Consider the following 15,849-nt stretch of genomic DNA (forward strand, 5'->3'; position numbering starts at 1 on the left):
CCTGTTTGCTGGTGTTTGACCTTGACCTTGTCCTTGTTTTGACCATGCTCTTGTTAAATTAAAGCTGCATTTGGATCCTCAACTCTGTTGTCACGCCTCCCTCATAACACCCCCCCCCTCGCCCTCCCCTGTGCAATGCCATAAAAAATAAGTTTACACAGTTTCTTTCTTTGACTTTTGTACGCATTTGTAAGATGGCAAGCTATTCAGACGAGGAAGCTCTTCTGCTGATTTTGGACAGTGAGGAAGAATTGTCCTTTTCCTCATTAGGTGCATCTGTTTGATAAGTAATTGTTTTAAATATTTGTAATTCCATCTGTTTGATAAGTAATTGTTTTAAATAACCCGTTTTAAATTAAAAGCGATAGCGTTCCTAAGGACAGAGATCATAACATTAGCACAGAATCAGTTTAGAATCAATCACAAAAAGAATCAGTTCGGTTCAGACGCTCTCTATGTCAGTCTGCTTCACACTGAATCACGCATGCGCATGTATCATCAGCTCCTTGGTTCTCGAATTGTACGCGTCTGACAGAAACTGTTCTTGGTTCAGTGTACTGGTGATCCAAAAACCGAGGGCAACCGTTCTTGACTCGAGAATGAGAAACGCTCCGGCAGTGGGCGTGTACGTTCGTTTTCTGGTTCTGCTGCACAAATTTTCCCCCGGCCTTTATTTAAGACCGGCCTTTATTTGTCCGTGTTCACCAAGCCCCCCTGCCAATATAAGAGGCCTGGTGTTTATTTAACTACCGGTTTTTATTTGAGGAATTACGGTGTGTCATTTACTTTTGCTGGTGCTTTGCGGCAAGCCTTAAGCCTATTGCTTGTATTTGAACCCAGAGCTGTTCAGCTGCGCTGCTGCTGCGGGCCACTAAACACTGTCAGGTCACTTTGGACAGTCACGGTAGCACGGTCTCGTGTTGTTTCCACCCGCGCGGAATTTTTTTTATCACTAACTGATGGATGTCTAAAATATAAATGTAAGGAGAACTCTAAAACAGGTGGGAGGCGCGGCCCGCGTCTGAACTATGAAATGTGAAAATTGGCACAAAGTAGGGATGGGCGTTTTCCACAAATATCACATTCGAATATTTGAGCTCACAAAAAACGAATATTCGAATATTCGTTTATTTAAATTAAGTTTAAAGAGTCAGACGTTATTTTTCAGCAACATTTGTTTTCGTCATTTTGAACAAGCTTACAATAAGCTTGAACATTACACATCGTGTTTTGTAGCTGAAAACCTTTAACAATGTGTGCAAACAAACAAAAGTACAGAATAAAAGCAAAAAAAAGTGAACAAAGATAAAACGTAAAGCAGCCTGCAGCAATTAGGCTATTGTACAGAATGTAGCTTACACTTAACTTTTAAACTGTCAGCAAATCTTTTTGCTTTTTTTCTATTGTTTCAAATGTTCTTGTTAAGAAATACGGGCATGTAAACATGATTGGGGGAAAGTCGGCTCCTTAGTCTGTTAACAATAAGGCCGGCCACGGAGAAAACACGCTCTGACGACACAGACGTTGGCGGGACAAATAACGGTGTGCTAAGTGAATACGTTTTGTGAAGCGCTTCGTGTTTTCGTTTCACCACTGAATGGGATCCTCATCTGGTGGAATACATGGCTCCAGCAAGAACTGTTCCCACTCGTCTCGGCTGGACTCTTTGTAATCATCGCTGGAAAACTGGCTCAGCCTTTTCCGACGAGTGGGCATTGCATCCTCTTCACCGTGGCGACTGCATCCGCACCACTCGCATCAAGGAAAATGTTCTTTTTTTTCTTACTTCTCTCATGTTTTCATCGAGAAACCTGAGATGTTTGTGCCGAGGGTCTAGGGCAGACGCGAGAAGAGGAGTTTTCGCTGCATTCTCCACGTTAGCGGTGTTTATTCGTTGCTTGAGAGATGCTGCAACGATGTTCTTGGATCACTTTCTGTGATTCTCTACGGCATATTTGATGTACTGTAGAAGACCGCAGTTCTTTTAGGGGGCGTTCACATATCGCGTCTTTTGCATGCTCAAGTTCGTTATTTCCAATGTAGGCGCGCGGTATGCGCGCTCATAATGGAAGCGACGCGGTCGCGATGCGCACGCGGTGCGCCGTGTGAAAAAGCTCAACTAAGATGAAGAAACAGCTGCATAGCTGTATATGGATTGCCATTTTGAAATAAATTTAGTAGCAGAGCTACTGAAATCGATTTTTTTTGTGCTGCAAATCCATTTATCCTTTGCTGAAATTTCCGCGTATTCATGGAGAGAACGCGTCGCCTCAGGAGCGCTTCTGCCCGAGCGCTTTGGAAAGAAGGAGAAAGCGGCGCGTATAGCCTTTTCCACGCCTTATTAGGCGCGATATGTGAATGGCCCCTTAATCATTCATTAATTATTTTTTGCTTGCATACACCTTCAAATATGCCGTGGAGAATCACAGAAAGTGACCAAATTAGGTTTTGTGAACTTTTTTTTTTTTTTTTTGCGAAATTCGCATATCATTTTTATTTATCGAATAATTAGAGCAGAACGAATATTCGAATGTTAGACTATCCGTGCACATCCCTAGCACGAAGCCCAGCTCGAGTGGCGTAAAAAAAAATGCAGGCTAAAATGCAGAGCTCAAGTGTCGGTTGTTGAACCATAGGGGGACTTTCAGAGCCACAGACACTTTTTTTTCTCCTCGAAAGGCTGGTTGCAACCTGATTTTTTTATTTTTTTATTTTTTGTCGCACCATTGAGAAATTAGATCGCACTCTAGAGTCCTGTACCAAACCGAGATGTCTACACCGTGCCAGTTCGGTATGAATACATTTATTGTTCCACCCCTATTGTATACGTATAGTAAATTAAGCTCATAGGGGAACTGTATATAAATAATTACAAATAATTATGATTAATTACAATTATTTATATGAGCTGCCTGTAGTAACTGTAGCAGAATTAAATTGCCACCAACTAATCTATTAGTGCAATTTCATATTAACTCTAAGAAAGTATATTTCCGTGGCCACAGAAAATACTTTCATACAAAAAAGCAAAATCGGAATCGTATAGGGACATTGATTTGTAATGCAGAATCAGAAACTCGTGTCATTTGTGCACAAGAGTTTTATTTGCTAAACACTAACGCAAACTAGTCCAACAAACAAACATACAATCACTCATACAGGGGAAAGGGCAAATGAGATTTGATGGATGATACCATCAGGAAAACCAGAGAATGAAGCTATGAAAAGAGTCAGTTAACCACCTGAGTAAAACCATCAGCGCCGTTTATAACGGGCTCTATAACTTATACTAAACCTCGGTTTTGTTTAGGTAAATGCATGATACTTGCATTTACTTGGCCTGGAATGAGCGTCTGGATTCAAAGTCTTGATGGTTTGGAGGTTCGGTAGTGTAGGAGTCGCGAACACGTTCTTCCGGTTTTGAAGAGTGATGAATTCCAGTGATGTCTTGACTCTATGGTGATTGGGAATTTCTTCCCAACTGAAAAGAGCTGAGAGAGACATCAGCTGAGATCCTAAGATCTTTGGTGAATGGAAAGTCAAGGCACGAAGCCTGGTGCAGACTTAGGTGTCCAAGAGAGTTCTAGCTCACATAATCTTAGCAGAAGAAAGTAAAGCAGATCGAAGAGAGGTGTGGAACTGTGAGAAACTTTTTAAAGTCTAAGATGGTTCATGCGTCTTAAGAAGGGCTTGTCCAATGAGAAAGGCTGAAATTCCAAGAGGGAGTTTGAAAATACTCGGGAGTTTTACAAACCTTTGTGTGAAAGCCTGGTAATTTGCATATTTAACTGGATCAGAAGTTGATATACAAACTAGTAAGGATTCTTAGAACACTAATATATTACAAAGGTATCAACATATGCACTCTTGTTTAGACAAATTTATAGATAGTAAACATGGTAAGATTACATATAGGTAAAGTTACATGAATGAGTAGTTCTATCACAAGCATGCATGAAACAGTTTACATGACAAAAACACAATGTACTAGAACAGTAACAACATAAACAATGACCTGAAGTATGTGTGTGTTCATTCAAAGAAAGGTTTTCTATGAATTAATTAGAGAATAGTCCATTTTTATAGCAGTATGTTTCAGAGAGAACTTAGGAGGAAGATCCTCTCCACATACTTTTAGGCCGTAAAAGTTATATGGTCTGGCTGAGGTGTCGTGGTTTCCATAGTAACCAGGGGTCTGGAGTCATTCGCAGACCTCCTGGGACCTAGTGTGTTTATTGGCTGAGGGGTCTCTGATCATTTGTTGATCTAATGATTAATTGATTTGTAAATCAAATGAAAATTGTGTTGTCTGATTGGTTTGTTGTTTGATTGTACATTTCTGTTTCTTACATTCAATGCTTTTAATAATCTCACTCCTCTTACCTTAAAGTATTAGTTCACTTCCAGACAATAATAATTTACACACCCCCATTTCATCTGAGATTCATGTCTTTGTCTTCAGTTGCAACAAAATTAGGGTTTTTGAGGAAAACGTTCCAGATTTTTTCTCCATATAATGGACTTTAATGGGAGCCAATATTATTTAATGGGAGCTAATATTTTCTTGACCTGGTAAGGACTCTAGCCGCTGCATTTTGGACTACATTTTGGACAATGTTTCTAAGATGGAAGAATGCGGTTTTTGTAAAATGAGATCCTTGGACAGATCCTGTTTTTGTAACGAGAACCTAGGACAGATCCTTGTGGCACTCCATATTTTACTAGTGATAAATGAGATGATTCCAGTCAGATTCCATCGCTAGTATAGTCAGAGGTGGGTAGAGTACCCAAAAACTGTACTCAAGTAAAAGTACTAATAGAAATATTTACTCAAGTAAAAGTACTAGTCTTGAATAGTTACTTGAGTAAGAGTAAAAGAGTATCGGATAAAAAATCTACTCAAGTAGTTAGTTACTAGTTACTTTGGGTCGTATATACGGAGCCTATTTTTATTTAGATATATAGATAAAATGTATGTAATGTATGTGTGCGTGTATAAATGTATATATTTCATCAGCCTTTACTCCAATTTATGTAATTTATTATAAAACCCTGTCTGTTTACTTAAGTAACAGATATAGGTGTCATGACATAACATATTATTAATACAACTGACTTTATATTAAATGTGAATTTAACATTGAAAGTTAATGTGATATAAATATTGCTACTAATCTTTCATTGTTCAGAAAGAGAGCAAATAACATTTACATTATTAAAGATAATTTTCACTGACAGTCTAGATTTCAATCACTCTCAGAAACTCCCATTAAAATCACTGAAACTGTTAACACTGTGAAATCAATATCTTAATTAAAGATTCGTACACACATCTGCACTTTGTTGTTTCTGATGAGAGAATTCGCCAGAAAGAGGTATTCAGTCAGTGAGCGAGTGAAGGAAGCACCAGCATTTTAGCGATGACTCATCTGAACGCCTCTGATTGGCCAATGTTTCAATAAGCTCAAAAGAATCATGTGTGATTGGTTATAATGCGCAGCGCTGTAAAAACGCATCTATCTCTGGCTAAGCGCCAGCAAGCAATCACAGATCTGAATTTAGCAGCTGATGATGATATGACTTGCTGAACGTACTCACGCCGGTGTGATTGTATTAAAATTTATAAAATCTTAATCGGCTATTTTTTGTCTTTTGGAAGCTGCATTCAACTTGACTCCCCTCTGTTATAAGCCACACACGTACAACAAACTAATGTCACAGTGGTATCGTGTACTGTAATCGTAGCCCAAGTTATTACCTGTTAAACAGTAGACAGCACACGCGGTGTTCATCTAAAAAGGATCTCCATCGCTTGCAAATAATAGCCTTTGCAGATTTCAATTCAGTGCAGTTCCAGCCACGTTTTCAACGCTGCTGATGTTCTTAAACTTTACAACTCCGAGTGAACCACTTCAGACGCTCAGCGCGTGCGGCAGGGAACTGAACGACTCATTCAAACTGATTCATGAACCAATTCACTCGTTTGCCAATTGGTTTGATCAAGCCTTTGAACAGAATTGACTCAAAAGAATGAATCATTCGCGAATGGGCATCGCTCATTGCCCAGAGAAAAGTAGACGGCGCGTTTGGAATAAACTGAAGCATTTATAACATTTATTGCATTAAGATAAAGTAACGAGAGGAGCGTCGCCCACAGTAACGGAGTAAAAGTAGAGATTTTTCCCCAAAAATTTACTCAAGTAAGAGTATAAAGTACCCATCTTTAAATATACTCCGAAAAGTATTAGTTACCCCAAAAAATTACTCAAGTAAATGTAACGAAGTAAATGTAACTCGTTACTACCCACCTCTGCCTATAGTTGTAAAGCACTGCAGTTTATCTTTGGGTGCGATGCATGAAACTGAAGTATTAGACGCTGTTGAATCTACATTTGTTATTGTATTTCTGATGTTATCTATTTTATCAGTGAAGAAATTCATAAAGTCATTATTATGTTGGTGGAATATTTGAATCAGGTGGTGTCTGGTTATTTGTTAATTTAGCCACTGTGCTAAATTACTTAATTTAGCCAATGTGCTAAATAAAAACCTTGGATTGTTTTGAATTATTTTCAATGAATATGTGGATAAGTTTTTAGGGCCTGTCTATAGCGGTTTTAAGGTATACCGCAATTTGAAAATGTCACGGTTTCAAAACCACTAATACTTTCCATTATATCATTCTTGCAGTATTCGCTGTTTTCCATGTCTCAAAGACTAAAACAGTAGGAATCCTTCAGCCTGAGTGCAGTGTAGAGTAACACTGACCCCTCCTCCCATTGGTGAGAGCGAGCAGTCAGTCACGTGTGTAGGATGGCTGAACTTAAGGCCCGGGTACACTTCACATTCAGCGTTCTTTTCCATCTCGCGCATAGCTTTCAAAAGTACACTGAACTGCAGATGAGCTCGACACATACACATTACCATGGGATGCGAGTCTGTACGCAAGCCCTCTTGATGATGAAAATAACATAATGCCGACGGTGCACGGATGGCTGAAAAATACTTTGGCCTTTACGCGATCGGCAACCGCCCATTTTTTCCTTATTGCAATGCTCTGTTCTGGACTTGCACAATGTCATTTATGTGATAAGTCTATTAACGCCATTAACACAGCCCAGAGACGCTGAAGACAGATGCACAGAGAAAAATACTGTAACAGGCAGTTCACTCACCGTTCATGATGCACGAACTATTGGAAGAAAATCCTCTATTGATTTGGTGTGTTTATATGAATGTATTTCTGAGGGAATGTGACTGTCTCCTGAAAAGTTTACGTGGTATAATTTCACAAAGGTTGTTCTGTTTTTGCTTCAAATTGATTTATTATTCAATCAAATTGTGTATGAATATTATTATATAACTAAATGATATGAAGTTATATAAATTACATGTATACGAATTTTATAACTAAAATAAAATAACTTTAATTACATATTTAGGCTAAATAAAGATGTCAGTCTTAAATTTTTTTCTTTTTAGGAAACAAATCAAAGAAAAAAAAAACTAATTCTACTGTTTCTAATGTTCTGTATGTTGCTCAAAAACAAAATTATATTGTGTCCAGCGAAAAAAAAAAAAAAAAAAAAAAAAAAAAAAATATATATATATATATATATATATATATATATATATATATAATTTAATGTTTATATATTTTGAAAGCAATGAAGTGCTATAGAAATCGTAATTCATTCCATTCTTAGCGTTTTAAATCGATAGAGATCGATGCATTGCATCATCAGGGTTTGTAATCGATGCATTAATAAAATGAGTGAATCGTTACACCCCTAATTATCTTGTTTACATCTACTCCCCTTTATGCTTTATCAGTTATTTTCATCTGAATTACTTTATTTTTATTTTTTGTCTTAACGTGTATTTTCTTCACCACCATGGGAACTAGAACTTTTAGTTATGCTGCCCCTTATTTATGTAACTCCCTCCTCCTTGATATTTGCAATAGTGATCCATACTCTCCATACAATAGTCTTCATACTTTTAAATCTTGCCTCAAGACTCAGCTTTTTAAACAGACCTTTTTGTGACCCGATTTTTGAGCCTGTATTTTTTATGAACTTGTAACCTACGTGTGATGTTGTACTCTGTGGTGATGTCTTGTTTATTGTTACTTGCTTTTATATTATTTTCCTTGTATGGCAACCTTGAGTGTCATGAAAGTCACCTGCAAATAAAATATGCTATTTATTATTACTTTGCCTGAAAGGGATGGATGATGGCAGTGCAGGTGTAAGCTAAGCTAACAGGTGAAGGCGAACAAATTGCACTAATCCTTCCTTGTTCTCATCAGATTTCATGTTCTTTATTATATAAATACATTTTAACAATTTTCTTCATATGTTTATCACATTGTACATAGTGAAATTGAAGGACAACAATCTTCTTCCCATTCTGCTGGAGGAGTTTCAACGGGTGCAGCTCTCTCCTCATACTTTGTCCTGTATGTGGAAACAGCAGCTCCAACAGATTGACCAACTCAGCTCCTCCCAAAACCAGAACAGACAGACAGAGTCCAAACTTTTAAAACAAGTGAGAGATATAACACAGACACAGAAACACAAACGATTTTATGACACACGATTTTATGGCCCATAAGCTGCTAAATTTACATTTGTTTTAATTCAACCATTTACATTCACAGTAGTATTATCAGCATACTGTCAGCATGACAATTAAATAATAATATAAAAATTTAAAATGGCTAAATTTAAGAAAAAAAAAATCTAGATAATATATTACGGGCCTTACATTGGCATAATGTGGTAGCAAAAAAAGGTTTTGTGATGAGTTGGGCAGGGGCCAAGAGCCGTGAGAACGGAGCGAGGCGGGTGGAGTAAGTGATAATCATTTACTTCACCGGTCTCGCTCCATTTCCACGGCTCTCAGCCCCTGCCCCACTTTTCATAGGTTTTCAATAAATTAGAATGTCGTGGAAAAGTTTATTTATTTCAGTAATTCAACTCAAATCATGAAACTTGTGTATTAAATAAAATCAATGCACACAGACTGAAGTAGTCTTTTGTTTTTTTTTTGTTTTTTTTTTTGAATGTTCCTTAGTGAATTGGTGGGTTTTGTTAAATGTGAGCCAAAATCATCACAATTAAAAGAACTAAAGACTTAAATTACTTCAGTCTGTGTGCATTGAATTTATTTAATACACTAGTTTCACAATTTGAGTTGAATTACTGAAATTAACTTTTCCATAACATTCTAATTTATTGAGATGCACCTGTATGTTGATACTTTTAGTGACATGCTCTTGTTGTAAGCAATATATACTGTATAGTCTCATTTAATAATATGCAATAAATCTAGCCGTGTTAACAAATTGTAGTTATTAACTGTTATGTCTCTGCTGATCACTACTGATCAGTGTTCACAAGTTTATTGTGTTTAAGCACTGAATGGGTTCACTTGTTTTGTATTTGTAGCTAGAAGAAGCTCAGAAAAGACATGGCATGCTGGTGCAGATAATCCACAAAGAAAAAGAACACAACCGTCGCCTGGTAAGAGTATACTCAGAATAAAAACGCAAACGCACTTCACTAATTTATTAGTGAAGTGACATTGGGAAGTCGTGGCCTAATGGTTAGAGAGTCGGACTCCCAATCGAAAGGTTGTGAGTTCGAGTCCCGGGCCGGCAGGAATTGTGGGTGGGAGGAGTGCATGTACAGTTCTCTCTCCACCTACAATACCACGACTTAGGTGCCCTTGAGCAAGGCATCGAACCCCCAACTGCTCCCCGGGCGCCGCAGCATAAATGGCTGCCCACTGCTCCGGGTGTGTGCTCACAGTGTGTGTGTGTGTTCACTGCTCTGTGTGTGTGCATTTCGGATGGGTTAAATGCAGAGCACAAATTCTGAGTATGGTTCACCATACTTGGCTGAATGTCACTTCACTTTTCACTTTTCACTTTCAAGACTAAATCACACAAAATGAAAAGCCTTTGAGCTTAGCAACTCAGAATCGTATGTCTGTATATGTTTCAGAGAGAGTTCAAGGAGAGGATCCAACAGCAGAAGTCAGCTCAGAATAAGCTTAGAGAACAGAGGCAACAGGTTGCTCGTGCTAAAAAATATTACAGCGTCTATCATGTTCAGCTACGTGCCAGACTGATGCAAGCAAAGACACAAGAAGAGCGAGTAAGTGCCAAATCCACAACCACTATTATAGGTGCTTGCTAAATTGTTTTAAAACCATAACCCTTAGTATTAAACACCCATGGCCTGCTGGCCAAGTAACTGAAATCTAATACAATTGCAGAATTGCCCTCACACTGATGCAGTTTCTAATTCACTTGAGGTCCTCTTGTTGATATCGTTAAAGGGGGTTGCACACTAGAGGACATTCATCGCGCCATGTCAAATTTCCAAAATTGTCATTATTTTCTATATTTGGAGTATACAAAAGACTAGGTAATTATTTGATATGTTGTCTCTCAGTGGCAGAAATTCAATACCAATTTTCATTCCAATAAAATTAAATCTAGAATATTATTAGTACAATGAATGGGTCCTTAAGCATGTTGTCTAACCCCAGCAGTTTACGGTGTGTAAAAATTCCGTTCCTAATTTATCTCTTCATTATCTATGTGGATGTTAACAATTTACGTTACCTGCAAACAGTATTAATTTGGATATAAAATCAGCAAATTCATTGATAATGTTTCTGTGATGCTATGGTGACCTATATACAGTACAGTAGAGAGTACAAAAAAAAGTGTAATCTTAGTTGTTCTCTGAAAAAGTGTCTTTCAAAGAAATGTATATATTCAAGGGTATAGGCTACAATGCTTTATGAAATTATCCATACTCCTTAATGTTTTCATATTTTATGTTGCTGCATTATATTAAACTAGTTTTTTACCATATCAATCTACACTTTTTCACCATAATGACAGCACAAAAAAAAAAAAAACTTTGTAACAGCAACAACTGAAATGTATAAAAAAAAATTAGCTCAGGAGCATACTTTTTATACTTTTAGTGACATGCTGTTGTAGTAAGCAATATATACTGTATAGTCTCATTTAATAATATGCAATAAATCTAGCCGTGTTAACAAATTGTAGTTATTAAATAGGTCTCTGCTAGGGCTGTCACTTTTAGTTCGAAAATCAATTGCACAATCGATCGGACCAACCAAAAAATGTTTCGAAAATGAAAATAGGGAATCGATTTTAACCAAATATGTACAGTATTAATTCTAAAATGATTAAACAATTAAAAAATATAGATGTAACAAAACTCACAAACAAGCAGAAAAAGAAAATAAAGAATTCCGAAAGTGCAGTATGGCTTGCAAAAGCTAGACAGAAAATACCAGCAATTTTACGCGCCTATAAGACCCAGTGACGTCGAAAGCGACCTCTGCGTTCACACCAAATGCGAATAAAGCGTCTGGCGCGAATGATTTCAATGTTAAGTCAATGTAAAGACGTTGTTTACGCACGTCTGGAGGTCTCGCGGCGCGGTAGACGCGAATTCGCCTCATTCGCGCATCTAGTTACAGGAGATTCTGAGTTATGAAAAGGACCATTGCAAGCAGACAGCGACCATCTTTTGTGGTGGAAAATTGGCAGTAATACCCCCACCTTGCGCAGCTGTACCTGAGTGTCCCTGGGTCATCAGTGCGGTCGGAGCACATCTTCTCAACAGCTGGACATATAGTGAATAAAAAACGCTCTGCTCGGGACCCTGAAAAATGTTGATCGACTTGTTTTCCTGTCCAATAAATTTGTAATGGTCCTAGCCTTTTGGTGCATTTCCTTATGCCTGCCTAGTGCCGCCTAGCCTAAGTGTCGGTTATGTTCAATAAAAAACACACATGGCCTGTTCTCAAGTCCATTTAAAGTTTCATTTTTTTGAACAGTTGTTTGAAATGGATTGAATCATTATTTAAAATAATCTTGGAGATTTTTGTATTGCCTAAATCATAAATGCAGCCGGGTTGAAGCCTGCAGTGATGTTTTTCTTTTGTTATGGCAGCCGTCCCCTCTGCATATATATTTTTTCGAGAATGTTGCAGTCCTGTTGCTGTTTGTTATTCTGCACGAAACTTCATGCCAATAAATAAGAAATATTGCTGACTTGTGCGTTTCCAGCGCTCTCTTTACGTTTGTCCGTTATTTGACGTTGAAAAAGGAAACGTCTTTTTTTCTTAGACATGGAAAATCGATTTTACAATCGATTCAATGAACACTTATGTCTAAAAAAATCGAAAATGATTTTTTCACAAAAGTGACAGCCCTAGTCTCTGCTGACTACTGATCAGTGTGCACAAGTTTATTGTGTTTAAGCACTGAATGGGTTCACTTGTTTTGTATTTGTAGCTAGAAGAAGCTCAGAAAAGACATGACATGTCTTCATTATCTACGTGGATGTTAACAATTGACGTTACCTGCAAACAGTATTAATTTGGATATAAAATCAGCAAATTCTTTGATAATGTTTCTGTGATGCTATGGTGACCTATATACAGTACAGTAGAGAGTACAAAAAGTGTAATCTTAGTTGTTCTCTGAAAAAGTGTCTTTCAAAGAAATGTATATATTTTTTCCACATCAATATACACTTTTTCACCATAATGACAGCACAAAAAAAAAAAAAAAACTTTGTAACAACAACAACAACTAAAATTGATTAAAAAAATGAGCTCAGGAGCATTCATATCTCTTATAGATGTTACTACACTTCAACTGGAGTAAACCTGTGGCAAATTCAATTGAATGGATATGATTTGAAAAGGCACACAGCTCTCAATAAAAGGATTTACAACTTAGAAATGCATATCAGAAAAAAAAAAGTTCTGAGGTCAAAATAACTGCCTGTTGAGCTCCGAGACAGGATTGTTTCAAGAGATAGATCTGAGGATGAGTATAGAAAGATTTCTGCCGCATTAAAGGTTCACAGAAGCATGAAGCCTCTATTATCCTTAATGTAAAAAGTTTGGAACAACTGAGACTGAGGGACTCGTCCGAGTGAAATGAAAGCTTAATGCAGTAAAATATAGAGACAGCCATAATGAAAACCTCCAGATAGGGCTGTGACCAGTCACTGTGACAGCCGCGTCACCGTGGTGGTTGGTTGCCACGTGGTTGTCTACTGCCACTGGGCGGTAGTGCCCATGATGTCGTGCACTCTATAACAAGCATAATACAACGTTTTGTATACAATTGTAATAACAATAATAGTTGCAAATTATTTTATTTAGACTATAAGTCTATGGTAATTCACAAATTACCTCAAATGCCATACACAGCGTTTCCTTCAGATTGCCAGGTTTGAGTGCAGGAAAATTCACTGGATTCACCAAATTCACTCGAAAACGAGTCAGTCTGTTGTTCGTTATCTGGCTCGGCTCGGTGTTCATCTTCAGTTCTCTCTTCACAACAGTTCAGTCAGTGTACTGTTTGAGTACATGAATTTCTCCGGGATATTGGTTTGTTTGAAGTCAGAGGGAGTGTCAGCCCCATTAAAAAAGTTAACAGCTTAAGTCATTTGTGGATTAATGCGTATTGGAGACGCAAACCATTTAAAATGATTCAGTTCGATTTGGTGAACTGGTTCAAAAAGATCCAGTTACATCCAATGATTCCTTCGCGAACTGGATATCACAACCTCACAACAGACACGGAAGAGAAGACAATGCTGAATAAAGTCGTAGTTTTTGCTATTTTTGGACCAAAATGTATTTTCGATGCTTCAAAAAATTCTAACTGACCCTCTGATGTCACATGGACTACTTTGATGATTTTTTTCTTACCTTTCTGGACATGGACAGTATACCGTTCACACAGCTTCAGTGGAGGGACTGAAAGCTCTCGGACTAAATCTAAAATATCTTAAACTGTGTTCCAAAGATAAAAGGAGGTCTTACGGGTTTGGAACAACATGAGGGTAAGTTATTAATGACATAATTTTGCTATTTGGGCGAACTAACACTTTAACTGCTGAAGTCTATTTAGGGTTTTGCATCTGTATACAGTTGGATGCAGCCGGCATGATACGAATGAGGCTCACGATGAATTAACGGCACCATCCCAGAAGCCTCACCGGATTCATGATGGATAGGCAAGACTTGACATTTAGTGGTATCGGCTTTGGCCAGCCAGCTCCTTGGCTTGATAAGTCAATGAGAATTCTGTGGTTGTGATATGGTTAATGGTGGGAATGAGAGTGTCGTGGAGAGAAGATAAGTTTGATTTAATTCAGCCTCTTCTGCTAGTGGTCTGTCGACTATGGCAGGTTCTTGATAGGAGTGCGGAGGTACTTTGCAAGTCAGTCTGCTGGTGTTGTAGGGTTATGAGAGCAGGAGTTTCTCGCATGGCTCCGTCACATAATGCGCAGGTGTGAAGGCGCCTGTAGACGAGAGGCAGCCCTGACAGTGGCTGAAGGAAGGGTGGAAGAAAGGATGATGGGATGAAAGGTGGCTTTGAGTGGGGGGAGGGGGTTGAGGATGAGGAGATATAGGAGGGGGGAGGAGGTAGGGGAAGGTAGGGAGAGAGGAAGAATGGAAAACGGATGTTGGGATGAAAGGATGTCTTTGAGTGGGGTGTGTTGCAAGATGCAGGGAGGGAGGGAGGGAGGGAGGGGGAGAATGAAAAGAGGTTTTGGAAGTTGAAGGAGACCGGCTGATCTGTTTAAGCAAACACGATAGAACATGCAATGCTCCATAGGTCGCTTAAAATCGCAGGAATGGAAGAGCTGAACAGTAAGTAATCGTGTCACTGCAGCTGATATTAGAGGCTTCCCGGTTGCTATAGAAACAGTCAGCAGTCTTAGACATGCACTTAGGACTGCACGTTCATACTGACTGATCTAGCCTGAATAAGGTAATGGTGCTGTTGTGCTGAGGTGCTGCCTTGGTGGTGCTGTTTTTTTAGCTGTATGATCGACCGCCTGAGGCGCTGCCGTGGTGGTGCTGTTGTAGCTGTATGATCGTTCACCTGAGGCGGTGCTGTGGTTGTGCTGTTGTAGCTGTTTGATCGTTCACCTGAGGCGCTGCCGTGGTGGCGCTGTTGTAGCTCTATGATCGTCCACCTGAGGCATTGCCGTGGTGGCGCTGTTGTAGCTCTATGATCGTTAACCTGAGGCGCTGCTGTGGTGGTGCTGTTGTAGCTGTATGATCATTCACCTGAGGCGCTGCTGGTGGTGCTGTTGTAGCTGAATGATCGTTTCACCTGAGGCGCTGCCGTGGTGGTGCTGTTGTAGCTGTATGATCATCCACCTGAGGTGCTGCCGTGGTGGTGCTGTTGTAGCTGTATGATCGTTCACCTGAGGCACTGCTGGTGGTGCTGTTGTAGCTGAATGATTGTTTCACCTGAGGCACTGCTGGTGGTGCTGTTGTAGCTGTATGATCTTTCACCTGAGGCGCTGCCATGGTGGTGCTGTTGTAGCTGTATGATCACTCACCTGAGGCGCTGCTGTGGTGTTGCTGTTGTAGATGTATGATCATTCACCTGAGGCACTGCTGTGGTGGTGCTGTTGTAGCTGTATGATCATTCACCTGAGGCGCTGCTGGTGGTGCTGTTGTAGCTGAATGATCGTTTCACCTGAGGTGCTGCCGTGGTGGTGCTGTTGTAGCTGTATGATCATCCACCTGAGGTGCTGCCGTGGTGGTGCTGTTGTAGCTGTATGATCATTCATCTGAGGCGTTGCCGTGGTGATGCTCTTGTAGCTGTTTGATCGGTCACCTGAGGCGTTCCATGGTGGTGCTGTTGTAGCTGTATGATCGTTCACCTTAGGCGCTGCTGTGGTGGTGCTTTTGTAGCTGTATGATCGTTCACCTGAGGCACTGCTGATGGTGCTGTTGTAGCTGAATGATCTT

The 15,849-nt window shown here is 39.2% G+C and overlaps 1 protein-coding gene across 5 annotated transcripts in view; it reads left to right on the forward strand.

The window, feature by feature from the left end:
- Positions 1-15,849, forward strand: part of LOC132151963 (centrosomal protein of 95 kDa-like) — a 308,535-nt gene that overhangs the window by 129,518 nt on the left and 163,168 nt on the right. For all 5 annotated transcript variants that reach the window (XM_059560545.1, XM_059560541.1, XM_059560542.1 and 2 more), the window contains 3 exons: positions 8,381-8,550; positions 9,453-9,527; positions 10,011-10,163. In XM_059560545.1, the coding sequence (XP_059416528.1) occupies positions 8,381-8,550; positions 9,453-9,527; positions 10,011-10,163 (398 nt within the window). The remainder of the gene's footprint in view (positions 1-8,380; positions 8,551-9,452; positions 9,528-10,010; positions 10,164-15,849) is intronic.

This window comes from Carassius carassius, chromosome 10, assembly GCF_963082965.1.
Source record: "Carassius carassius chromosome 10, fCarCar2.1, whole genome shotgun sequence".
Classification (NCBI taxonomy): domain Eukaryota; kingdom Metazoa; phylum Chordata; class Actinopteri; order Cypriniformes; family Cyprinidae; genus Carassius; species Carassius carassius.